The 27989-nt window shown below is 37.3% G+C and overlaps 1 protein-coding gene across 2 annotated transcripts; it reads left to right on the plus strand.

The window, feature by feature from the left end:
* Nucleotides 1-442: 442 nt before the first annotated feature.
* LOC103713804 lies at nt 443-27926 on the plus strand. 2 transcript variants are annotated; one of them, XM_017844441.3, is made up of 18 exons: nt 443-643; nt 1001-4399; nt 4545-4758; nt 5251-5417; nt 5561-5640; nt 8151-8282; nt 8372-8488; nt 8734-8826; nt 11632-11709; nt 12526-12582; nt 16775-17534; nt 17617-17672; nt 17910-17989; nt 18090-18172; nt 18275-18354; nt 19274-19353; nt 22684-22729; nt 26360-27926. In XM_017844441.3, exons 2-18 carry the CDS (start codon nt 1012-1014, stop codon nt 27584-27586), a joined length of 6738 nt encoding a protein of 2245 aa, XP_017699930.2. In that variant the 5' UTR covers nt 443-643; nt 1001-1011; the 3' UTR covers nt 27587-27926. The 2 variants fall into 2 exon arrangements, with proteins under 2 accessions (XP_017699930.2, XP_008799052.2); XM_008800830.4 differs by having other exon boundaries at nt 1010-4399.
* Nucleotides 27927-27989: the final 63 nt, after the last annotated feature.

Consider the following 27989-nt stretch of genomic DNA (forward strand, 5'->3'; position numbering starts at 1 on the left):
AATTTCAAAATTCAATTTAATTTTCTAATATAGAAAACTCTTCTCACACACATAAATTCTTGTGCACTCTCCTCACGTGCGAACATGATGGTCCTCTATTAGCAGTGGTTTTCAAATTTTAAGGAACACCTTTAACTAAAACTTCAAAAGAAATATATTATAATTTTTTTTTTTACTTTCTGGTTATAAGAAGAATCCAAGGGCAAAAGAAAGGAAAACCGGTATAGAGTTCTCGGGAGAGCAAAGTTTTTTCCTAATATGGTTCCAATAGGCGTGTGGTTAGCCTTTCAGGCAGGTTTCCTCGTTGCTGACCCTTTTTTCTGGTTTTCTTTTCACAAGATTACTATAAATAGAGCACTGAATTACACGTGTTCCGTTCCTCCCCCGAGAAAATTAACACTAAAATAAAATAATAAAATAAACCCCCCTCTTCGCCTATTCCTTCTCCCAGACCGAGCCGGATTCCAACTCCTTCCCTGAAACCGTCAACAAACTCTCTCCCTGTCCCCCCCCCCATCTCTCCCTCTCTCTCTCTCTCTCCCATCGTGGAGACGCCAAGAGCTTATATGCTTCGAACCCAGCGAGCGGCGTTGGTGGCGGAGAAGAAGAAGCCGAAGCGGCGGCCGATCAGAGCCCTCCCCGGGTCCTCCTCTCCGTACCTTTTTCTCCCCCTTTTTTAAATATATTTTTGTCGATTTGATCGATTTTTTTCTCTCCAAAGTTCGTCCGGATCGTTTGCTTCTTTCGTCCGTGGGTGGGTGTTAGGGTTTTCTTTTTCTTTTTCTCGGGTTTTCTTGGTTTGTTTTAGTTGAAGTTTTCTCGGGGGTGGACGATCCGTTTGGATTTCTTGGTTGTTTTTTGTTCGCTTTCTTGGGTTATTGGGGGTGGTTGAGGGAAAAGGATTGGATTTTTCCGTCGAGATGCATTGATTTCTTGCCTCTTTTTTGTTTTATTGCTCCGGTTGGTGGTTCTTTTGGGGTTTAATTTGAGGATGGTTTAGGTTTTCTAGGAATGGGGGAGGCGGAAAGGAATCGTTGGGGAGATCGGGAGGTCGGAGAGGAGTCCATGTGCGGATTGCTGCCGGCTGTCGGAGGACTGGGGGAGGTTCTTGGGAGCCCTCAGGACGGTTGTGATTGTTTGTTGTTAGATAGGACTGAAGGAGAGGAATGTGAGCCCCGGCCAGCCCCGGAGAAGGTTGGTGAGCCCTTGGATGGCAATGGTGCTACTGGTGATCAGGCATTGGATGGGTTTCATGATGCTGGTCATGTGGGTCTGGAGAATGATTATCTGGTGGCTGGTCGGACAGATGTCTCGGATGTAAAAGAGGGAGCTTGCTCTCCTACTTGCAATGATAGTGTGGCTTCTGCGCATTTTGAGAATGGTGCAAGGGCGTTGGTTGAGGAGGAGGAGGAGGAGGTGGTGGAAGATGGTTGTGGGCATTTTGTGGGGGCTGAGGAAGAAAGTGGGTTTGTCGTTTTACAAGAAGAACCCGTGGTGGGAACTCCCAAGACGGTTAATAAGGAAGATTGCAGCGCTGGTCATGCGTGTGTTGAGAATGGTCTCCAAATGAGCAATGATTTGGAAGTTAGGGAACTGGAGGAGAGAGCTTCCTCTCCTCCTTGTGATGGCTATCGCGTTATGGTGGATAGCAACAATAGCTTGGGAGTATCAGTTAAGGAGGTAGACAAGGTGGGGGAAGGTTGTAGGGGGGTTGTGGAGGCTAAGGAAGAGAGCAGGCACCTTGTCTTAGAAGAGGGGCCCTCCCAGGAGACTTCCAAGATGGTTTTTAGGGAAAAGTTCAGCACTCATCATACACTTGTTGAAATTGGTCACCTTGTGCAAAGTGATGCAAATATTACCGAACAGGTGGAGCCAGGCTTCTCTCCTACTTGTGATGGCCATGGTACTTCTGACGATATTGGGAATTGCTCTGAGGTATTAGTTAAGGAGAACAAGGAGGTGAATGACGGTTGTGGGAGGTTGGGGGCTGAGGAAGAGAGGAGGCATCTTTCCGCAGAACAGAGACCTTCAGTTCAGACTCCGAAGATGGTTAATGGAGAAGAGAATGAAGACTTTCCAGGTCTGTCACCGCTGAGAACATTGGAGGGAGATGGTTCTCGGAATTCTCCTGGAATTGCGATTGGATTAGAAGGTGGATACATTGCTGGATTGTTTGATGACATTAAAGACTGCAGCAGATGTGATGATGCCCTTCTTGTTTCTTCTGAGCTGACAGCAGATTTCTCCTTGATAAAAACAAGTGAGGACACCACTAAACATGTAGGTAGGTTTTGCTGTCCTCATCTTTCTAGGGATTGCTTGGATACTTCAACAAACTGCAATATCATGATTTGCGCAAATGATGGAGGCGGTGAGGAGAATCAGCTGTTAAGCCCACAATCTGGTTATTGTCTGAGCATGGAGTTTAAGGGAGCACAGAAGGAGCAGCACGAATCTGAATCTGAATCTTGCAGTCCTTCAGATGGAATTATTATTCCCCAGAGAGGCAGTTGCCAGAACTTAATGCAGGGTTCACCTGATGAAGTGGGATCTTGCTCTGTTGTGGAAGGATCATCCTCTCAGCAATCATATCATCCATTTACTGCTGCAGAAAATCATCCTTCAGATTACTCATTGGGGCCAGAATTCATAGGGAACGATTCTGATGCTTGCAACATAACATCAACTTGCTGTAATAATGGAAAATATCCTTGTGGACAGTTGAGTGACAGAGGTATGGTCAATCCAAAACCTGTTCCATTAATTGTCTTCAGGCGTACAAACCCTAAACGTGCTGCTTCCTTGAGGAATAACCTTAGTGAAGAGAGGCTGGATCCATTAAGTAGAAATAGAAATAATGCAAGGAAAAGCAGGAAAGCAATTGACACTAGCACATCAATTTCAAGCAGCACTTTTAATATCTTAAACAAAGTAACAAGGAAAAGAAGCTGCTTTGACAGACTGGTACGACATTCTGTCTGGGGGAAGGCTGAAAACATTTTAAGGATATTCAAGCAAAATGGTGAGCTTGGAAGATCTGATTCTGATCGAACTCAAATTCAGAACAAAAGGTCAAGGAAAGGGAGGCATGGGGCAGGTAGAAAGCTACAAAATACAACTCAGAAAGATGGGAGTTTTAGATTGTCAAAAACCAAATGTGCTGTTCCAACCAATTTTATGCATATAAAGGATCAGATGTATGTGCAACCTACGTTTCCTGCTCTGGTTTATTCACAAGCTTCAGCAGAAACCAATAATATGTGCCTGCCATTAAATTCCTGTACCAATTCTGGTATTTCCAGTAAAGTTGACGTTGAACACAAAGTGGCAGAAGATAGGCATGTGATGGGACTCAAGTCACTTCAACGAGATGGACAGCTTGGAGACAAGGATGTGGAAAGTACTTTGACTCACGAAACATCTGTTGGTAAAATGCTGGGTGAGTGCCCTGGGGTTTCATCTCGAGTAGGGTCTGAGACATTGGTGGAAGCCATCAACAAGAGGCACTCATTAGATCCAGGATCATCACCAGACTCTGATGTTTATAACCCTGTTGTGGATATTGGTGTTGTGGTTAGTGAGGCTGCCTTGTCAACAAGCCCAGATGCTGGAGTGGTTCCAAGCATACTTGTTCCTGTACCTGTGGTTCAAGATGACCTGCATGCTGCTGCTTTGACTGACTTCAAAACTATTCTGAGTCCTGTATCTTGTCTGTCTATACAGCCAAAGGCCAATACTAAGAAAGGAAAGAAAGGAAAGAAAGGGAAGAAAGGTCTTGAAGCCAATGTTACAACATGCACCATATCAGAACATCCTATTATTGAAGAAAAGTTGCTTGGTCTAGAAAGCCTGAACAATGCTAGTGTGCCTTTAAAGTTCAGTAGGCGTAAATGTAAAAAGCAAAGTGGCCCTGATGAAGGAACTCCTGTATGTTCTAAGTCCATCAAGAAATCTGCTAGAAAAGCTTCAAAAGATAAGACCTTTCCTGTGGATTCTGCGGTGCTTGGAATGGTTGAACGTGAGAGGTTTGAAGAACATATGAAAAAGGAAGTGGGTTACAAGATGTGGCCATTGCCTGGGTTTGATATTGGGGATAGAAAGTCAGAAGGTGGAACATTGGGGGCCTCACTGCTGACTGATAAAATTAAAGGGCATAAACTTCCTAGAAGTACCAATTCCAGGGTGAGTAAGGGCAGTTCGGGTAAAACTATGGCAACAAGGTGCAAGAGAAAGGATGTTCATGGTCCGAAGAAGAATAGTGCAAGGAAGTCAGCCAATAAGAGCAGAAGCAAGGAGAAAAGTCAAACACTTGATTCTTGCTTAGAAGAAAGTCGGAGCGTGGGCTTGTCTTCAAGGGCAGCTAATAAGTTTTCACTGACTGTATCAACTGAACTAAGCTGTGAGTTCATCCTTGAACAATACTCTTTCCTTCTCTCACCGAGTTGATTATTATTTCGAATATATGACTATTTGCATATCCTTTTTCCTTTGCTTCCTGAATATCATGGTATATATGATTTAAATTTACTCATTTCATTGCATAGGTAAATATAGTGCTGGAAGAGAAGCTGTTTCCAAAAATGTGTCAGACTCTGGTATGGCACCTGCAGGTGATGAACTGGCATCAAATGAAGCTTCTGCATTAGAGGGCCAGGCTTTACCACCACGTGTTGCATGGGTGTGCTGTGATGATTGCCACAAGTGGCGCTGCATATCAGCTGCACTTGCAGATATTATAGATGAAACAAATTGCAGATGGTAAAAACTTTATTGTGATAGTAATTTCATATTTATATTCCTAAAAATTATGCTTTTTTTGATCTCTCTCTTGTGGGGTTACTGATCCTTGTTGATGAAAACTGTAATCCTAATGCATGTACATGCAAAAATTGAGAAAGTTTCTGGGCATGATTAATATGTACAGAATGAACCATCAACTCGAACATTTTCTTTATTTATTTCCTTTTTTTTTTGTTATTTGTGCATTATTACCGTTTTAATCCATTGTTTGTTTGCTTAGTGGCATTTGGTGCATATACATACATATTTACATGCATAAAGTATTAAAAAGTGATATTTTGTATTGGTGCATGGAAGCTCAATTTGTTTTGATTTCATGTTGCTGTATGACATGTTTGGTTATAATTGTTTGTTCTACCACATCTTTTGAGACTGAAAGTTTTTGGCTTAGATTCCTTTAAGCCTTAGCTTTTCATTTGTTCACTTACGTCTACCACTCTTATTCTAAAGGACTTGTAAGGACAACACAGACAAGGCATTTGCTGACTGCTCAATACTGCAAGAGAAGACAAATGCAGAAATTAATGCAGAGTTGGAGATTTCAGATGCTTCTTGTGATGAAAATTTTTCCAACATACAACCTAGTTCTAAGGGAACTGGAATTTCAAAATTAACAGGTATAGGATTTCGTATCACATCTCATAATGCTCATGTTGCACAAATTTAAACTCTTGTTGCAGTCTAAAAAATATGCAGATTTTTTTGGGGTGTGTTTAGATGTTTATTCCTTTTTTTGTGCTTCTCTTTGTTGTTGTTGCAGCTTCACAACAAGCCTCTTGGACGCTTATCAAGTCTAACTTGTTTTTGCATCGTAAACGTAAAACTCAGACCATTGATGAGGTTTGGCTTGTCTCATTTTTTGTTTGATGTAGACCTATGATAGAAACATGATATTCCTTACATGCCTATCTGTTTATTCACTGCTGCTGCTTTTTGCTCTCTGTAAATCTATAAAGAAAGAACGATTCTGTCTCATGAATGCTTTGTGATAAAAATGGTTTTCAGCATTTACACGGTAGTCCTACAGACAATCTACCTTCATGGTAGGCTTTTGATTTGGCTATCAAGCCTTGTGAGTTGTGACTAACACCCCTAGGTCTGCTGCTATGATGCCAATCCCTTGTATCAACTCAAAGTTTGTTTTCAACAGCGAGTCATGTAAATACACTGCCAAAGTACCACCTTGGTACTTTCAAAGAAAGGATTAAGGTACTGCATTATGGGGCCAGTACATACTGTCTGTACCAGCCCATATTGACCCCATATTGGTATAGGCTTCTGGTAGTTCTGGCTGATGGGTCAGTATGGGACCATACCATGGTACGTATCATTACCAAACAGTCACCATTATGGGCCTTTACCAAACCATGGTCTTTAAAAACCTCTCTTCAGAGTTGGAATAGGAGACAAAAATAGTGAGTTGGAAGCCAATATTTAGATATATATTTTATTTTATTTTATTTTATTTTATTTTTTTTTTGGGGGGTGGGGGGGGGTGGGGGTGGGGTGGGATTCAATTTTTGGAGAAGCCATGCTTGAAGGTTATTGTATTTTCCACAATTACTTAAAATGAATACTGCTCTTAAATTTGAGATGGCTATAAAATACCTGTGGTATATACTAATTTGGAGTTAAATGCTTTTTCATTAGAATCGTACATTGGTTTCTTCAAGGAAACAAAAATAGAAAACTGTCAAAATAAGTCCCATATGTTCCTGTGATGCTTTGAGAAATAATCTAGTACTTTTGCTGATGGATTGGGGTGGCACATATGTGAGGATCTTCTTGCGTATGAATAATATGATTGTAATAAAAATTGAGTTTGCCATATAAGTGATGAGATATCATGCTGTTGAGTTTCCCCCCTTTATTTAATTTGGAAAAAAATTTGGGAAGAACTATGGATTGGTAAAAGTAGAGTCAAGGGAGAGACCAGAGAGAGAGAGAGAGAGGGAGAGGAGCTTGGAAGTTAGATTTGCGTATAGATTTGACCTATGTTCTGATCTAGATACAGTGAATAACAAAGAAATAGGAAGAAGGTCAAATATGAAGAGAAAGTAAGAGGAGGACTAGTCTCAGTGTTAGTAATCATCTTTAAGAGGTGTATGGGAGGAAGGGGTTGGAGAAGATGTAAATAGAGAGGAGGGGTGGGGGGCAAACTAGAACCTGAGAATTTCATTCAAACAATTTCACTTATTATTCTTTCTGAATTCCTTGCAATTAAAATTGTTTGAGGACCTTAAATTTTGTAGGTGCTACAAATTAGTTGATTTTTAAGCTAAAAAGCTAAATTTGTTGTGTTCCATCTATTTTAAGATAAATTGGTCTGAGATCAGCCTTGGTAAGCTCATATAAGGACATGTGGTGATTGATGTATCATTTATCTCCCCATCACCAGTAGGTATCACTATCAATGACGAATATTTGATATTGCACTTTTTTTTGTTAGGTGTCTTTTGGATATTGGATATTGCATTTCGCACATGTAACTTGAATGAGAACTTGGACATGAATGTTGGAATCATTTATATGTGGTAACTGGCAAGGTTCTAATAAGAGACCATGATATGCAAGCAGCTAGGGCTTTGCATTGTGCATATGGAGGACGCAAGCACACAAGCGAGCTTGTATGCAGTTGGATTGTTAAAAATAAAAACACATAACAAGACATTCATGAAAATAGACAATAGACAAAAATAAGCTAAAAATTACAATTAGATAAGTAAAAAGAAATATTAGATATGTTCTTTTGCTTATATGAGAGACTACTTTAGTTTAGTTGAGTAACAATATCTCCTAATGAACTATTCTCAAATTTCTAGTATGCTCATTCAACAGATACATTTACGAATTATCAGATGAAAAATCATCAAAATATAAGCCAAAAAGATGCATGCCGGATCGAAATACATAACTAATAAACAAAACTAGTAGTAATTAAGTTATCAATCTTCAAAAAGTCACTAAAGTCAATCTTCTTTTTGGAGTGACATATTTAATTATAATCTGTCATTATTGCAGTCCATATGCAATCAGGCTGCAAAACATGCTGCCTTGGCCTATGCAGGCACCTGTAGCTCATTATGCAGCCTGGATGCATATGGATTCTGCATTGGTTAAATGTGCCACATCCACTTATGTTAATTGTTAGTCCAAATCTTATGTAAAACCAAATTAGGTGATCAAAATCCAAAATTTGCTCCTTTCATCCAGTTACTTTATGTTGCCTGCCATTTTGTCCGCTTCCTCTCATTCTGTTTTCACTTAATTATTCCTTTTCTGTTCTTCTGTTAACTTTTCTTGATAAATTTGGGTTCTTTGACATTTATTTTATTCTTTTCCTGTAACAGATCATGGTTTGTCAGTGCAAACCTCCTTTAGATGGCAGTTTGGGTTGTGGAGATGCATGTTTGAACCGGATGCTTAACATAGAGTGTGTCAAAGGAACCTGCCCACGTGGGGATCTTTGTTCAAATCAGCAGGTTTGTAGTTCTTAGCCATTCTTTGATTCCCGACCATTTTGCTTTCTTATGCTCTATCCGCTTCTAACAAAAAAGGATTTTGAGAACAGTTCCAGCAACGCAAATATGCCAAATTTAAGTGCTTTCGTTGTGGAAAGAAAGGCTATGGCTTACAGCTGCTTGAAGATGTATCTCAAGGGCAATTTCTTATTGAATATGTTGGGGAGGTAATCTTGGATTTTTTTCACCTTTTTCTTTAAATTCATGCTCCCTAATTTTTCTACTGACAGTGTAACCTGGAAATTCTCATTCTGTGTGAGAAAGTTATGTGAAAGCGTTTAAATAATCTCTGGGTTATTTCTTCCATTTGTCATTGATATCACAACTTACAAGCAAGTTTGTATGTTATTTAACCTTTTTTACTTTCTTGATAGCAACTACATTATTAGGATATCATACTTTGCCATTTCAGGTGCTTGATTTAGCTTCATATGAAGCTCGTCAAAGATACTATGCTTCCAGAGGTCAGAAGCATTTCTACTTCATGACATTGAATGGTGGTGAGGTTTGGCCTATTCAAGCCTACCTTTGCTTTTATATTATTCTATTTTTTGCTTATTATTCATTTCATTTTTTATGGAGTATTAGGGTTTGAGTTGTTTCTGCATAGGAGTAAAAGTCATCATCTTTAAAAGAAAATGAATTGCATATACTTTTTCAAAACTTGCACATGACATGAAATTGGGATTCATTTCTTAGTTTAGCTTCTTCATTACTACTGGCTGTCAACCTGATGTCATCCACCAGCTTTTTCTATACATTGTTGATCCATTTCCTAACAGGTTTCGATTTTCGGATGAAGTGGGCATTTAACATTATTGAAGTCATATTTATAGTTAATCTTACTTTTATTAGAATTCTTGAAGTAGATCACCGGGCCTTTATAATAAGGTGAGGCTTGTTGATTTTAGTTCAGGTGAAATTTGGGAATTAAAATTTTGCTACCTTCAGCTTTAAGTACCTAAGAAAAGGATATATACCATAGCTTGCTTGAGGCAAGTAAATTTAATGAGCTCCATCAGAAGTCACAGTTCATGCAGCAAGTTTAGCTCTAATTAGATGGCTTTGCAAAACTAAATTGCATAAATGGTTGATGTGTTTTCAAAATTATAAGTGCATATAGAGGTGACAACATTGTTTATAGGTCAAATTAGCTAGAACTAAATTGGCTATTATTTGCTACACTATAGCACAGCGGTGGAGCCGGGAGGGTGCATAACTATTAGGGGAATTTAATAGCTGGTCATTAATCATTGAATCTAAATTGAAATATATATACAATAATTTTAAAGTCCAATTAAAAGGTATGCTGATCTGTTTTCCCCCCCCTACCGTACAATTTTTAAGTTGAAATTATATGGCCTTTCCCTTTTATGGTGGGCACTTCTATAATGCGATTTTAATCTAGTAAGTGAATCCTTGTATCCTAACAATGCAAATATACTAAATATTATTAAATTGTCAAAACTTGTTAGTTTATATCTGTTTGTTAATTTATTCACTTGCCTTGTAATTTAGAAGTTTCTGTTTTGAATGACAAGTAGATTATAAAAAAAAAAAAATTCACATCGTGAAATTTATCTACACATGAACTTTCTTTAAATGCCTAAACTTCTAAAAATGAATGGGTATTACTATTCATGCGTCTTCACAAATAAATAATTTATATGAAAAATAACATACGACCATATGACAATGAATGTAGATAGAAGAAAATAAACCTACGACATAATAAAATGAGACTTGCAAACACGGTTTGTGGCAGTTAGTCCACAAGCTGCTTGTAAAATTGTATTGGTAGCAATGATGCATGAGGAGAGAGGGGAAAGGAAGCAGAGGTAGGGAGACTAGGGCTTGCTGCTATAGGCTCTGATGTTTTCTGGGGTACCAGACTTGTGGAGAGAAAAGAGGTTGTCTTTTAAGCCAACTACGTGTGTGTGTGTGTGAGAGAGGATTTGATTGCTAAAGGGTTGTGGCGTACTCGACGAAGTGGCACATGAAACCAGGGATGGGAAGCAACAGCATTTCCACGTATAGAGTATCTCGTAACCCTCATCTCTCTATTTTTAATAACGTTAAGTATTTTCATTGAGGTTTGATGGGTTATGGAACAATAAGATGGGCAGGTTCAGGGCCCATGGGCTTGGGCATGGGTTGGTCCAGGCGGGCAGGGAGGGGGAGGGGTGTTATGAGAGAAAGCTTTGATAAGCAAGGCCATCCACCAATCAGAAATTTGATAATGTCCATATTTCCACCTTGAATACAATATCCAATTTTCTGTCCACAGCATTTCCTTTCCAGGACTGGACTTGGGGAACATTGAGGTGTTGCCTATTTTTTCTTGACTTTGACTGGAACCCTTTGGAAAAGTTAGATCTAGATCTTGGACTACATCTGATATGCCAATTTAGGTTGTGTTGTAATTGGTCTGGTATGGGGAAAGAAAACAGTCTGCCTCACCACTCATCACCAGTAGCAAGGTAAACCCATACCACAAGGAAATCCATGTCTGTGTTACCCTCTAGAAGTCCCATGTGAAAGATTTCCAGTCCACCCTGCCTCTTGTCTTAGCTATTATTTGGAGTTTTCCATGTTCTGGAGAATATTTACTATAGAGCCCCCTTTTTCTAGTGTTCTTGCTTTTCTTAATTTCATATTACTAGTGAAACAATTATCTAACTTCCATAGATACTTATTTCTCAGTTAGGTTCTGGTCTGGTGAGGTCGTTGTGGGATGTTACAGGACATCTAGAAAATCTTCCTACTTGTAGATTTGGTGCCCACTATAATGGTTGTCGAATTTAGCAAATAATATTGATTTGCATCGAGACTCTACCTTCCATTCATTTGGTTTGTGCAGCGCAAATATCTAAATAAAGTTTGCATCCACGAATGTATCTAGTCATGCATGTTTGCGGAGCATATTAAATTGGTGATTAGTGCTTATATGTAGTTCCACAATTTTAGAACATTTCACACTTGTTAACAACTAACAATTTTCCATGCAATGTTAAGTTGTAGCAGCATAACGTGAATGATTTATGATGAATGATATAAAGGTTTTGGAATATTTTGTTGTCGGTTCACTATTCAAATGAACTAAAAGTATAGCTATCGTAATACATGACACAATATTTTGCACTCCTCATCTTTATATTGTTCATTTGAAACAATTATTTTTTAATTGTTCTACAAAATTAAGTACTTCTTTGTTTGCAAAACATGCTTGTCTTTTAAAATCAAGCTTATCTTTGCATGTGTCACTTTTGATTTTCTTTCAAATGACTAGTCTTACTTTCACTTAATTCAGGTAATAGATGCATGTGCTAAAGGAAACTTGGGGCGCTTCATCAATCATAGCTGCAATCCTAATTGTCGCACTGAAAAGGTGATTGTTTTGTTTACACTTGACCTCTTAATTTGCACAAACACAGAATTTATGTTTCTTGATTACTTTGGCTGTGGTTTGGATAAGTGCTGTCCATAATATCTGCATTTTTGTGTGGGTTTTATGTACTAAATTGAAGTTGCCAATGTTGGCATTTCCAAATTTTTCTCTTCTGTTGCTTGTTGATAACTTTGTCCTCATGGTAGCATAGTTGCTTTTAATGCTTTAGAAAATGTGTTGAAATGCCTATGAGGATCACTTTGGTCTAAGCTGTTATAGTCAAGTTTTTTGGTCTAAGCTCTTTGATTTTCTTTGTTTCTTGCTTCTTTTGAGCGCTAGTGATATAAGTTTACTTCGTCATCTACCCATCCACTTACAAGAAATTCTTGAATCAAATGGATTGAGTTCTTAATCATTAACATCTAAAATTTGTTTACAGAAAAACATATTGTGCCATTAAGCATTAGGTCTTCTATCTACCAAGAACCAATGCTTTTTTTTTAAAAAAATTCTATTTGAATTTCTTTTCAAGCCATATAGTTTTATTGTGGGATAATTTCGAACATAATTATGAAATTGTTAATGATTAACAACTGTATATTTGGAATGTAGTATGCTCATATGTGAATTTTTATATTGGCAGCTTTTTTTGATTCCTAGATGCTAACTTTTAATCTTATGTCCATAAATCATCATATTGCTAATTATAACTGGTACTAGTTTTTTATTTTTCGATGTTTAACTTGACTAATAGCTCTACTTTTATTATTAAATCACTATGATCTTCATTTTTTCCTTTTAATTTTGTGGAAGCAGTGGATGGTAAATGGAGAAGTTTGTATTGGACTATTTGCGATAAGGGACATTAAGAAGGTAATGGCTCAACTGCTTTGTGCCATTAGTTATTCTTTTGATTGAACTTAAATTGGTCATTACGTGTGGTCATTTAGCATTTCTAGTCTCATTGTGAGTCATGCTTCCTTTTTTCAGTTCAAAATGTAGAATTAGTCAACATGCATGATGGTATTTAGCATTAAGCAATATGCAAGATGTAGTCTATACTTATTGTATAATATGAACCACCATTGAGCTCTTCATCAAATTTATCCAAACGGGAATCAGTGTCTGCATATGGTGTAACTAAAATGTCAAGATATTTATTGAAGACTGGATTATGGAAGAGCAACAAGAAATAATATTGAGAAAGAGGATTCTGCATGAAGATATCTGATGTAAGAGTAGATGATAATTTTGTCAAAATGAGTAGTTAGAACTTGTCATCCACTACTGTTGGGGATATTGGTTGTAGAAGAAACCATGGTTTTAAATATTGGAAGTACTAGTCTATACAAGGCATACCCTATTGTTCTGATAGGGAACCTATACCTGTATGCCCTAATACCGATGTTGATACCGAAAGGTGTACCTTACCAACATCATACCGGTTGGGTGCTGGTGTGTACCAAAACTGATACTTGGAAGAAACAAATTGATATTTGATGAAGTTGGTTTCTTTATGGTGTCTGAAGGCATGGCTTCTATGCTCTAAATCACTTTTATGGTTAGAAAATTTTAAACATTTAAAAATGCCTAGTTGAAAGCTTAATGGCGCTGATGATGAATATGATTCCTCAATATATCCTTCATCTAGGGCTGTTAATGAGCCGAGCTGCTCCGGCTTGGCTCAGGCTCGGCTCGGTAAAAGCCCGGCTCGGGCTCGGCTTGTTAGTCAACAAGCCCGAGCCTGAGCCCAATATGAGGCTCGTTTACACCCGAGTCCAAGCCGGAGCTCGAGCCCGAGCAGCTCACGAACCCAAACGAGCTCTAGTCTCCCACTGAAAGATCTTATTTCAGCACCATAATTCATAAAAATCTGACCACATAGAGAAAAATAGCCTGTTATTGAGCCCGAGCCCGATTACGAGCTCGCCCGAGCCCGATTACGAGCTCGAGCTCGGGCTCGTTCTGGAGCTCGTAATTAAAACGAGCTTTACGAGCTCAAGCCCGAGCTCGAGCCCAATATAGAGCTCGTTACCGAGCCCGAGCCCGAGCCCGAGCTTCTGTGAAACGAGCCGAGCCGAGCTCTCCCAGGCTCGGGCTCGGCTCGGCTCGTTAACAGCCCTACCTTCATCTTACCTTTAACCATTAACATATGCCTTGCCTTAATGAATTGTTGAGTTTTTTTTTTCTATTTTTCAAGATCTTGGAGTTAGGATTTTATTGTGTAGGAGATAAGTCTGTGGGAGATTTACTGGATTTTTGGTGGACTTGTTCGTCATCAATGCAACTCATCTGATTTGACAGAGGGGAAGATACATCATTTTAGCACCCCAAAGGAATAGTTCATATGATTTACGCCAAGTATATGGCCAAGAGTATGTCAAGGAAAAGTGAAAGCAATGGTTGCGCCAAGAAAAATTTTGATTTAGGGAAATAATGGATCCTAGTAGGATATCTTATCACATGTATTAATCCTTTAAGCTGTACAAGTGTTTTGCATGGAATGAGATTATCCTTATAATGAGTCAGGAAAGCTAGATTTGTTTAATCAACTAGCAGGAATCCCATTTTATAAATACAACTAGGTGCATGGAATAAAGTGTGTCACCTACTGGATTTTGCAGGAGTCTTGCATTAATGTAACCATACTGGGAGACGTGGTAACCTATGATGCTCTTGTGAAAGGGAGGAGATATCATTGAGCAGGTTGTGAAGGAGTGGCACATAAACTCGTGATGGGTAAAGTGAAAGTTAAAATATATGACACTAGGAGTTTGCAAAGTAGTTTTTGGTTATTCGCTCTTTGAAACTATTTATATAAGTGGATGACATTTGGTTTAGGGATGAACTTCACTCTTAAAGCACTCTGTGTTAGAAACTTCGAGGGTCATTCTGTCATGCGTGGTTTGCTTGCCACTTTGTTCTTTATAGGATCTAAAAGTTGTACAAGGGGCATGGCATGTGGCCAGAGTATGATACCAAGTCTTGGCAAGTAATTCAAGAAAGATGATTATCGGACAAGGGAAGGATTGTTACAGGGAAAATGTACCTTTAATTGGCTTGAGTTTGATGTCCCAAGGATTCAATTGATTTGGAAAAAATTGTACTTTGGTACGATGGATGGTGAAAGCACTGTCTGCATGTCTTGGAGTTGATTTCGGGATTCAACCTAAGACTCATTGTTCACAATCCACTAGACCTACTGAGTGGATTGAGAATAATTAATGAACTGGTGCTTCTAGTGTTGAGATCCTCGAGAGGAAACATAAGTCTTAAGAGCTTTGTGGAATTATTAAATTGGAAGGCAGATGATGGGCAGCATGTAGGCCATGGTCTAAGCATGAATCCTCTGGTCAGTCTGATGCTGGTTGAAGTTTGGATGAAGTGTACGAAATGATGGACGAGGCTGATGTGGGTTCTAAATGATCAAGACATGGCAATAAATTATCGCCCTTGCGATTTGCACATGAACAACCGACAATGCATCTTTTTTTTTGTGCATTAGGAAATTGAATGTCCATGCTAGGGAAAGAGTTGCATCTACTTTATCATGGTTCACCATAAGGATAACAGGGGGCATAACAGCACTTTAGGGGGCATTGTGTTGAAGAGAGGTCAGACGATCCACAGGTTGTAGCTTGACCCCCGGATTCGTCAGACGTTTTGAATGTTCACATGCCAAATGATAACGGTGAAGGAAAGATCCAAATGGGAAAAGAAAGGGCATAAGGAAGGCCACTAAAGAGAGAAACATGGTTATACAATAGTAAAGGATGACCATCAGAATTCATGGAAATAGACAGGTCAAAATCAAATATGATAGTCGATTTACTATTAAGCTTGTAAAAATAGCATACAAGAGAACAATGGAAAACAAAAGAAGATCCATGTGAACAAACCCTGTAAGACACTTCATTGAAGATTTTGGACTCAAAGGCACAAAACTAGCATGATTTCTAAAAACCGGAACAATTTTGGTTATGTCTATCAGAAAAGAAGTGGTGAACGTTTTTGCTTCTCAAAATAGAGTCATTAAAGGGATGAAACCAAGGCCTCTTTAGAATGGGTCGGGGTGAAGTGACCCAAAGCAACATTTACACAATCATCAAAGTTGATTCTAGATAACTCTACGAGGAAACAGGAGGACGTATGATTCAGTCGAGCTCCAGTATGATATTTTGTCAGATGATCAGCAATAAATTGCCAAATGTCTCCTACTCCAAGAGGTGCAGAATTATTCAATGGCCAAGATTGCCAATAAATGTTCAGATTGCACTTAGGGCTTTAAATTTTGGGGAAAGATTCATGATGTTGGTCCCATGCTTTGATACCAGAAAATGTGTGAATCAAGTATTGGTCTGAACATGAGAATGCAAAAAATATGTTCAAGTATGATATACTTTGCCTTTCAAACTTGAGTTCAAACATTAATAACATTGGCATATCGTGTATATGTATAAATTTCACAGCTATATCTTGCATCTCACATGGGACGATGTGTGGACCAATTTGATTAAATTGCCATTCATTTCAAATGAGCTTCAAAGTTGAACTTAGACTCAAATCCAGTTTGTTTAATACTATTGTGTTTCTCTCTTATATAACTTTGTAAATGCATTGAATTTTTTTAAAATTTTCATAAACTGTCATGTTTTTTTACAATATATCATACTTTAGATGTACTTTAAAGTTATTTGTGAATTATCATTTCACTTTAAATATGGTTTTATAAGCAAATAAATAGACACATTCCTTTCTTTGTTGCTAACTGCATGACAATTTTTGTACATGTTAAGAAATATATAGAAATAATGTATCTCATAACTTTGAATTGCCACCTTATCTCAATTACTTGATTATATTTTACTCATGCTTTGCACGTGCCGCATTTGGATGCTAATGATTGAATGGTTTTCCTATCAATTATCTTTGAATAAAATATCATAATTTTCAGAAAAATTTTCTTTATTTGGTTATGTCTTCTCTCTTTTCATCTATGTTTTATTTTCCCAATGTTCTTAGTGTTGCTTATTTGTTATGTAAATGACATTTGCTTACTGTCCAGGGCGAAGAGGTAACATTTGATTACAACTACGTAAGAGTATTTGGTGCTGCTGCTAAGAAATGTGTATGTGGTGCTCCTGAATGCCGAGGCTATATTGGCGGTGATCCATTGAATACTGAGGTTATTGTCCAAGGTGATTCAGATGATGAATATCCTGAACCTGTGATGATCCAAGAAGATGGTGAAAGAGAGCTAAATGTGGAGGAGATTGTTTCTGATGCTATGAATGTTATGACTCTGAAACATGAAGAGATTTCTATGGAAAATCAAGATTTGCTAATTCAATGTGCTCCCACAATCCCAGACTCAAAAGATTATCAACAAACCAACGAAACCATATTCAGGCCCTTATCTGATGTTAACTCATTGGATGCTTCTTGTCAAACTGTTCCTATTCAAACTGAAGAAACCATGTCCAGATCCATATTTGATGTTCGGTCATTAGAAAACTCTACGAAGAGTCTGGATAATAGAGAAACTGAAATGACCATGTGCAGACCTGTATCTGATCTTCAACCTTCAAAGCTTTCTTTTCAAACCTCAGTTACTATGAAAGAATCAGTGTCTGGTTCCATCCTGAGGAGCAAGACTTCCCTGTCCGAGGTTGTTGATGATAAGCAAAATACATCAAAAACTTATCCTGCAAAATCATCTCATTCAAGCAGTACAATAAAGAAGAGCAGGTCAAATGCAAAAAACCTGGTTCCCCACAAGGTCAAAAAATTGCCAACAAGTGTTAGTAGTGGACATTTTGATGGAGGTAATTGCATACTCTAATATGATAGCTGGTTTATTGCCCAACCTATGATAACTATGTTAATATATCTTCGCCTGTAATGCAGTTGAAGAAAAACTTAATGAGTTACTAGATGAGGATGGAGGCATTAGCAAGAGGAAAGTAAGTATTACCTATCCATGATACTATTTACTTTGTATTTAACTTAATGCTTTTGAATGCTCCAACATATTTCGTCAACACAGCATCATTATGGGTGCAAACAAAGTTTACAGTTCTGTTTTTGACAAAAGTGGAAAATCAATAATGATTACTTTGTTTGTGTGACCAAGGAAAAATTCATTACTATTGTCCCCCTTCTGATCCTAGATTAATGCTGCCTTTTTCATCTTTGAGCAGGATGCCACTAAAGGCTATTTGAAGCTTCTCTTTGTCACTGCAGCAGGAGGGGATACTGTTGGAGGCTGTGCATCTCAAAGGTTGTATTAAACATTCTCGTGTAATTATTACAGCATTTTTTAATGATATTTGGAAAGTTGATTGCCTCATTCTGTCCTCTTTTTTTTCTCATTATTTCAGCATACGGGATCTTTCCATGATACTTGATGCTCTTTTAAAAACAAAATCACGGACAGTCTTAGTGGATATAATTAACAAAAATGGTACTTGAAGTTATCATGTCGTTTCCAATTTTTATGTTTTGTAGAAGAAATGAGTTATTGTGGTTGTGCATCAAAAATGATGACTTTTTTTGTGTTACATAGGATTGCAGATGCTGCACAATATAATGAAGCAAAACCGCACTAAATTCAACAGAATTCCTATAATCCGGAAGCTTCTCAAGGTTGGCATTTGCAACAGAATTATATCTCTAGTATTTTTAGTTTTAATTATAATTCCCATAGTGAAGCATGTATATGTACTTTTAACTATTATTGTACATTTGCAATGGTAACTAGCTTTAATATTTTGGAGTCATTACTTCTAAATGAAACTGACTACTATTGTTTTGAATTATAACACTACCAATGAAGTTGAGCTGTATTGATTTTTGTAGTATTATCACGTGTCCCAGCAGAAAATTTGACACATTAGACATGTCTATCGTGACTTTTGGAGCGGTTTGGTGAGCCTTAGGATTGGTTATGCCATGAGAACATTATGATCTTATTTCCTGGCAAATTTTGGTATGTCATAGAGTTCAGTCTCATGACTTATTTTATTTTGTTTTCTGTTTTTCTTTTTTCTTCATGTTGATTGAAGAAAGAAAGTGACCACCTTTCGCTAATTGGCATATATGATATTTAATTTGACGAGTCAGACCATAGAATTAGACTTTCATGGTGTTTTTTAATAAATGTACTTTCCATCCTTCCTGTGTCTGAACATGAATAATGTATTTTATGTGTCTAAAATCTTGATCATACGATGCTGTCTTGACCTTGTACCTTGTGCCGTATTGACCCATATCAACATGGAATTGTTGTCTGGTTTGGTGGACTGAGTAGATATAGGAGAGATACCATGTCTGGTTTGAGGATATAGGGGTATATCACAAGATTTCAGACCTTATTCATCCAGTCTTTTTGTTTCATTAGATACCTAGGCTGGCATACTAATTTGACATAATTTTAACTGATTGATCCGTCATAGGTTGGTTTGCTTCAGTTTTTCAGAACTTTGTCATATGTAATATAATGCATTGATCTAAATTTTTCTCTAGGAAATTTCACTAATTTGTTGATGCTCATATTTTCTTGCAGGTGTTAGACTTTCTTGCACTAAAAGAGATCCTTACCCCAGAACACATGAATCAGGGTCCTCCATGTAGTGGAATGGAAAGGTTCGAAATAGTTATTTATTTATTTATTTATTCTCTCAGTGCTATCCTTTGCTTTTATGTTGGTGGTTATACATTAAATTTCAAAGCTTCTATTTCACTAAACTTGTTTCGTATCTTGTTTTCATCATGAAAGAGTTAAAAATCATAATGTGGAGTATATGCTCAAATCTCTTTCTTTGACCCATGTTTGGCACTCTGATTGAGGGCTTCTAACAGACTGTGTGTGGTAATTATGGGCTTAAAGGTAATTGGGCCTAGGGTCTTCTATGCTCATGTTTTAGTTGTGTCAACATGCCCACTAGGGTTATTAGGGTGGGTTGTGAAGATGAATGACTTGGATTGGTCGTAGTTGGGCATATGGCAATGAGAACTCAATTCATCTTGTGGGCTTATGTGGAATGACCACAAGTATGTGACATGGTTCCAAATTCTGTCAGGTATTGTACCATATTGTATTATGCATGTTGTGTAGCAGGCCCCTCTAGGTCCTTGGCTCCGCCTCCATAGACCTGTATATCTACAATACATAGATTTTTTATATTGGTAGTGCTCTAGGATTTTGCATCTAATGCCACTTGTTCTGCTTGAATTCATTTTAGTTGAATGGTTTCAGATGACACATTTTACCATTGAAAAGAAGTTCAATCTTTATTCTATATAAATTGAATTGACTTGTTTTTAAGCAAAATAAACTGAGTCAAGAAGCAAATGTGTAGTTAAATGTTGGGTTTTTTACAGATTAGTCCCTGAAATATTTTGTGTTAATCCATCTTGTCTGCATTTGTATTTTAATCCCTGAGATCTAGTAACTTATTTTTTATACATCCCCTAAGGTTAACTATATGATAATGGAAATATTTTGCTTATATTCTCTCAACGATTTTAAAATCCTAGGCATTTTTGCTCTAGCTCTCACACTTAACCAACAGTTTAACGCGTGCCCCTTCATTCCCCTAATGACCAAGTTCTGAGCAAGAAGGGCGAAGTGAGCGAGAAGAGATCGGATCTCGAGCTTCATTCATTGTTAAATTAAGGGTATTTTTTTATCCTTCTACAACCTTGGTTAACCTTAACTCAGTTTCATTGATGAAAATTAGTGGAAGGACTAATTTTTACATACGGAGAACTTTGCAAGGATTGTTGTATAAATATGAAAAAGATAAGGATTCATATGCAAATATGAAAGATGTCAGGGAGTAGAAAACCCTTAAATGTCTACATAAAGATATTCAATTTGCAAGTTCCTTTTACATTTCCTAGTAGAAGTCCCTCTTGTTGGTGCCTCACAGACCTACAAATTTAAGTCCAGGGATATATTATTAAATTTAAACCAATGAAGTCAGAGAAAGAGATGGATTCTTCCTAAACGTTCTCAACAAACAGAGAAACAGCTAAAATAATGATGTTGATGGATTTATGGATGAGCTGGACTTATAAAAAAAGAAACTATTTTGTTATATTATTAATCTCAATAAGTAAATGTATGACTCGCATGTGCACACAATGTTTGATAACTACAAACTAACTTATGATTGTGATTTTATCACTTAAAGATTAGTAGGGTGGCTGTGTTCTGAATCAAACTATGTGGTTGTGATGTTTATTTTTTATGAGTAAGTCATACAATCACTGCTTTTAAATAATAATTTCCTAATAGCAGATGCTTGAAGTTTATATGAATCAAACTTTAATTCACTTCAATATCAACCTAGGATGATGTAAAAAATGGTCAATATAATGAGAATCTCTAACCCACTTTAGAGTGGATTCTACGAGAATTCAACTTAGTCCTGACTAAGGTATTTCGAATTGGTACCGGTAGGCGTACCGGTGGCCTACTGGACCGGTTCATCGTTCTCGGTATCGTTTTGGTACCAGGCTTGTACCGAGAGCCCTAGCCGGAGCTGGAGAAGATGAGGTGAAAGAGAGCGAGCGGGGGAGAGAGGGAGGAGAAGTCTCTGCCCTTGCGGCCTCCGCCGCTCCCTCCCCACCCGGGCTCCGCCGCCCCCTCGCAGGCGGCGGAGGCCTCTCCTTCTCGCTCCCTCCCCTGCTCGCTCTCTCCTCTTCTTCTTCTTCGGCTCCGATGGGGTTCTCTCGGTACGGGCTCGGTACTGTTTTCCACGGCTGAACCGTACTGGTCAGGATCCGGACCGGCATGGTACGTGCTGAACCAGCCGGTACGGGCCGGTTTAGCATACCATGGTCCTGACTAAGGCAAGAGTTTGGCCAAACTTCTGCTTAATATGAGTGGGTGCACTGACACATGCATTTGATTATTTCTGATGTTGCATCTGATGTGCTATTTCTATATTGTATCACTGAATCATCAAAAGCTGATCATGCTACAGCTTATGCTAGTTCTGACCAGAAATCATTGTTTTTTTTTAATCAGAACCCACTGTTGCAATGCCTACCAGTTTAGAATATTCTTCATATTGATTCAGACAACTTGATTCCTTAATTGAGGGGAAAAAATACATGGGGTGAAGATTTGAGCACCATTATATTAGGCAATAGTCTTTTAATTTCTGTCACTGGTTTATTGTTAATGATAATGGTAATTGCTGACAAATGTCTTTGCAGCAGTAAAACTAAATCTGAACACATTGTAAATTTACCTTGTTCTCTCTGTAAAGCAGTTGCCTACCTGATTTTAACCTTCCTACTGTTTTAGATCCTTGGAAGATTTTCTTCTCCAGTGTTGTTTCTAGAAAATTTCTTGTTTGAATGCTTAAACCTTAGATTGTCTTGTATGTCACTTTGGACTTGTTCTAAATTAGCTATTTTCTACATTGGCTGCCTACTAATGTCAAACTTCGATGATTGTTATATGTCTTGTGCCTGTGTGCTTTTGGCCCTTTGAAGAAGACTTTCCAAAGTTCTTTAGTTCTCATCCAAGAACATATCTTGCTTGAATGCCAAAGCTGTAGATCTGTAGTTTCTTTTCCTTCTGTAAACTAGTTTTCGTGGACAACCATGCAAGGTTCGAGACCGTCACTCCAGCTTTGTGATCCTTGTCAGTGTCCATTATTTTGAACTATACATGGTAATTTATTATCTATTTTTATTTTTTCCAAGTGGTCTGCATTATTTCCATTCTTGTATTAATAGTTATCTTGTTATCATTACTGGAATACTCGTTGGAACTTTATGTTGCTTATTTAGTCCAATAATATATAGGACATTTGGATCAAAAATTGTTTCTTTTCTCATAGGTACAACTCATATAAGTCATGATTTTATTATTTCCTGTTTAGCTTTGCTACTCCATTGTAGACCCATCCATGTCACATAATTTTGTAATTTATTGTGTATAATTTCTCAATGCAGCTTTAGGGACTCAATATTGAGTTTGACCAGACACGGTGATATGCAGGTAATAAATGACATTGCTAGTATTAATTACTTTTTTTTTGTAAAATATATTGCTTTACCATTTTTAATTATTGCATTTATTTAACTCTCACATGTTTTAAGGTCATTTTGATGCATGCGATCTTTAATGAACTGCTGATTTTTTTTCCTGTGGGGTTAATGAACTGTTAAAGTTGCCTTGTAAATTTTCCCTGGATTTCTTTGACTATAATGCTTTTCTTTGCTTGTTTTAAATTGAAGAAACCAATTTCGTAAATGAGACTTATTCAGCTTCCATGTCAAAAATATTTTGTTAATAAGTTTTTGTATAAGATATTTATATTGCCAACCCAAAGTTAATAGAAATTTCATTATAAACAAATACTTTGTTTGGTCTTGATGTAGGTAATGGCATAATGCTTCTCATGCTGACCTACATTGTGATAAAAATATGTGCACCTTTTAATATATGCTCCTACATTTATAGCCATCATGAGGGCCATGCGACTAATTTATCCAGAACACTGTTGGTTTTATAATTGATCTACATTCTAGGAGTTTTTGAGGAACACGAGCCAGAATACATGCCTTTAGTTCATAATGGTTTTGGTGTAACCTGTCAAAAGCAAAAACATACTAACTTAAGTTGATTACATAATGTAGATAAGACTATAACAACTTTTTGAAATGTAAAATTTTGTATCGTCAATGCATAATTTGTTCAACAGATGTTTTACGAAATAGAAGGAGCATTTAATTTTTTTAGATATCTCACAGCAAGTTAACCCAGCAATTTATGTAGTTATTAGTTAAGATTTTTTATTTTAAATTAAACAACTAATCCCCAATTTTTACCAAGTTGAAAGGAAAGAGACCTTACTATCGTCAGCTTTAAGGAAATTTATATGTTAACTGCATCTGATGCTCTCTTTTTAGATGTTCAGCAATAAAAAAGTACATATTAATACACCCAAATTTTCATAATGTATATTGTTCGTTAATGTGGAAATTTGTGGGGAGAATTTTATTCAACTAAGCTTGTTGTTAGCCAAGGGTGGGCCTTGGTGCAACAGTGAGGTTTGGGTGTAACAAATTCGAAGCACGGAAATAATCTCTACATGTGAGGGTAGGCCGCATATATCTGAGCCTCCCAGACCTTCAATGATTGGAGCCTCGTGCTCTAGGATTCCTTTTAAGCTTGTTCTTGGCTGATATTTGATAATTTGGTTTCTACCACAGTTTTGAACATAGCTCATGCTGAATGTTGGTAATTTTAGCAATGTCGGTGGTCTTAGTTGTGAGTCAACCCATTTTAAGAATTCTAAAGACTATTTAAATCTTAAAACATGTAGAAAATGAGGAACTATCATAAAATTTTTGGATTAGTTTAAATGGTTTAACATATAAACTAGTGGTAATATAAACTAACAATACTGTAATTGCATGCGGATGAGCAGAAACATGTACTGATAAATATGTCTAATATTATGATTGAGAAGAATGACTTATAAACCCTATAGGGAGTGCTTCATATGTTGTAACTTACTCCTAATTTCATGAAATTTTCTTTATTTCATAAAAGAGAAAATTGATTGGTATTTATTATAAAAATACTTCAGCATTTATAGATTTGAGCCAAAGAACTATTTAACCCTCAAGTTTGACTAAACCCATTCTTTTATTGGCAAATCATTTTGATTTTCTTTTTTGTTAGAGATATAAAAATGTTTTTCATATTTTTCTAGTTATTTGGTGGTCCTCTTTTAGGCAACCTAAATTTTCAACCTTCTGAAGACCTTGCAATTCGGTTAAAGAGGATGAGATCAAAAAAGGATTGAGAAATTATTTGGTTAAGCTATTCAATAGGAATCGTATGGACAATTTAGGATGCCTTACTAGTTTTATTGAGGATAGAAATATTAAGTATACACATAAAATTAGTGTATCTGAGATAAAAGGGGTTTTGAAAAAGATGAAAATAGGAAAAGCGGTTAGACTTAATATAATTCGTATTAAGGTTTAGAAGTATTTGATGTGGAAGCAACTTGGTTGACTAATATGTTTAATAAGATTTTAAAGACCAAGAAAATGCCTGATGAATAGAGGAAAGAGCACTATAGTACCGATTTATAAGAATAAAAGAGATTTTTAAAATTATTCTAACTATTGTGGTATTAAACTCATGAGCTATAAAACTTCAAAAGAGGGTGATTGAGTACAAATTGAGGTGTGACACAAAAGTATTGGAGAACCAATTTGGTTTTATGCAAGGAAGGTAGACTATGGAAGCTATTTTTCTCTATTGGAGGTTAATGGAGAAGTATACCTAAAGAGATAAGATCTTCATATAGTTTTTATTGATTTAGAGAAAACATATAATAGAGTTACTTAAGAAACTTATGATTGGTATTCAAAAAGAAAAGTTTCTGTTGGATATATTAATAGGATTAAGGATATGTGCGATAGAATAATTACTAGTGTGAGAACTACTGGTGGGATTACTGAGGAGTTTCCAATAATATTAAGTTTACTCCAAAGATCTACTAAGTCTTTTTTTCTTTTTGCGCTAGCTATGAATGAGCTTTCTAGGCATAATTAGTAGGATATTTTTTGATGCATGCTATTTGTGGATGATATAGTCATAGTAGATGAACCTAAGGTTGGGGTTAATCGTGAGTTGGAAGTATGGAGAAGTACATTAGAACTTAAAGGAAGTTAAGTAGAACTAGGATGACATGCATGGAGTGCGGTTTTAGTAAAATTGGAAATAGAGATGAAGGTATTGTGAAAATTGAGATCATAAAGTTTCTAAAAGTGCTCATTTTTGATATTTAGGATCGATTATTCTTAAGGAAGGGGAGATTGAATAGGATGTTATCCATAGGATTAAAATAGGTTGGATAAAATGAAAAAGTGCAACTGAAATATTATATGATCATAGGGTACTTGCCAAGTTGAAATAAAGATTTTGATGGATGTTCGTACGACTAGCTATGCTTTATGGTACAGGATATTAGGCAATTAGAAAACAACGTATGCACAGGACGAGCATGGCCATAAGAATGTCGAGATGGAGGCATGGTAGTACGGGAAAAGGTAGAATAAGAAATGAAGTCATTCGTAAAAGGGTGGAGGTAGCACCGATTAAGGATAAATTAAGAGAAGGACGATTTAGATGGTTTTTGTGGATATGTACAATATAGGCCAAGGAATGCAATACATATAAAAGGAAAAAGGAGTAAAGGAAGACTGAAAATCATATGGGAGTAAGAAAGGATTTGATATCTCAACCTCTCTTTGCAAGTATGGCCCTCAACCGAGCGGAATGGAGGAAAGAATTTATATAGCTGGCCCAGGCTAGTTTGGAACTAATGCTTAGTTGAGTTGAGTTGAAGACCTTGCAAAATTCGGGAATGTCAAACTTCTTATCATAGTTCTTGTGCAGCAGTCAGTTTGCCTTCTTCTCTTGGCACTGAACAATTTGTGTTTTAGCTTTCAATAATTTTTTGGGGTTATTGTTTCTGCTATTTTAAGCATAGTCTTGATGCACTTCTAACTGGTAGCATGTCTATTGTCTATGTATATATTAGTGAAAAGTTCTTTATTTATAAATTGAAGATTTATTTGTAGTTTCCTTAATTATGATATACAGGTTCATCAAATTGCTCGCAACTTTAGAGATAAATGGATTCCTCGTACTATCAGAAGAGTCGAGCCATCAGATAGGGATGATAGCCAACTAGATTCACAGGGTTCCTACTGCAGTTGGTTTGAGTCATCCATGTACAGGCGTCGGCGTGATCATGCAGCAAGACAAACTGATGCCATCGTCTGTGTTAGTGAATCAGTCCAACAGCCAACATCTCCATGTTTAGTTGATATCCCTGGAGAAACTTCTTCACATCCTGATCAACTGGTTTCCAGCTCTGCACCCTTGATGGATAACAATGCGGCAAGCAGGACAAGAACACGCAAACGTAAGAGCAGGTGGGATCAGCCATTGGATATCACAGACCCAGATCCAAGGACCTTGTGGTCAGTTGAAGATAAAACTGTTGAAGCAGGTTCAAAATTTATAAAAGGTTGTTCACAACCAGATCATGGTTCTCAACTTGAGAAATTAAAGAAAGATTTTGGGACCCAGAGAGCGGAGAACAGTTCTTTTGATGAAGTTGCAAGTGTGAAGAATCTAATGCAGCAGAATGACGATGATGAAGCACCACCTGGATTTGGGTCTCCTCAGAAGGATTGCCATCCTCAGGTTTCTTCTGAAACTACAGTGGCTACAGGTGAAGTGGTAATGGGGTGCATACAGGAGAGATTCCTCTCACAAATAAGTGTGTCATACGGCATTCCTTTGGCCCTCATGCAGCAGTTAGGACGCACTGAAACTGGGGGAAACCACACTCACCCACACTGGTTGATTGCACCTGGCATGCCTTTCCATCCTTTTCCACCTCTTCCACCATATCCCCGGGAAACACCCAGCCCTGTAAGTTCAGCACAGTCATCTTCTAACCACAGTATGACTCAGACTGCCAAAGAAATACAGCTAACTAAGCGACGGCTTGAAGAGTCTCAGACGACAGATCTGATTCCAAATTCATCAGGAGAAAGGCCAGCAGATATACTTGAATCAAGGCCCAGTAACTCACATACTATTGAAAGAGTAGGATGGCCTTCTAATAGCTCTGGAAGGAGGTTTTTCCGACCACAGAGGTGGAACAACCTGAGGTTTCAGAGATATTGCCCCCCTTGGCCCCGGGAAGGCAATTGTCATGGCCACCTTGGTAGCATAAGAAAAAGGGATTCTGGTGTAGGTGAAGGAAATCCAAGGGATGGTAGTGGTTTATGCTCCTCAGATTGTAAGCAATTATGATGTTAGCTCCAGTTGTCATTAACCACCACATAATAATTGATTGTGGTCATTTGATTGATTGAAAAAGGAGTGGAGGTAGCAAGTAGGTGCTTCTTGATGTATTTGTAATTCTTTTCCATGCTAGTATCTATCAGATGAAATTTCTGTTTGTCCCCTGTGCAAACTCGTAAACTCACTGAGGGCAGTTCATTTATTTTGAAGGTTATACAGCTAATTATATCTGTCAAACGAAGCTCATTTTATCTGTTCCTTCTGTGAGCTTGATCTTGGTCACAGTTCAGCTGTAGGGATGAGCGTTTCTGATTGAAATTACGTAATAATACAAAAAGCAGATTCAGCATTTTAAGCCTCTTAATCTATTTGAGCCTTTATTTTTTTAAAAAAAAATTCAGGTTCTGTTTGG

The sequence above is a fragment of the Phoenix dactylifera genome, chromosome 10, assembly GCF_009389715.1.
Source record: "Phoenix dactylifera cultivar Barhee BC4 chromosome 10, palm_55x_up_171113_PBpolish2nd_filt_p, whole genome shotgun sequence".
Taxonomy (NCBI): domain Eukaryota; kingdom Viridiplantae; phylum Streptophyta; class Magnoliopsida; order Arecales; family Arecaceae; genus Phoenix; species Phoenix dactylifera.

Excerpts from the sequence above, each read along its gene's own strand:
- LOC103713804 (XM_017844441.3), top strand. The coding sequence starts at position 1,012 with ATGGGGGAGGCGGAAAGGAATCGTTGGGGAGATCGGGAGGTCGGAGAG. Across the intron at positions 17,535-17,616 it reads TAGTGGACATTTTGATGGAG|TTGAAGAAAAACTTAATGAG; the intron begins GTAATTGCATAC and ends CCTGTAATGCAG. Across the intron at positions 17,990-18,089 it reads GGAGGCTGTGCATCTCAAAG|CATACGGGATCTTTCCATGA; the intron begins GTTGTATTAAAC and ends TCATTATTTCAG.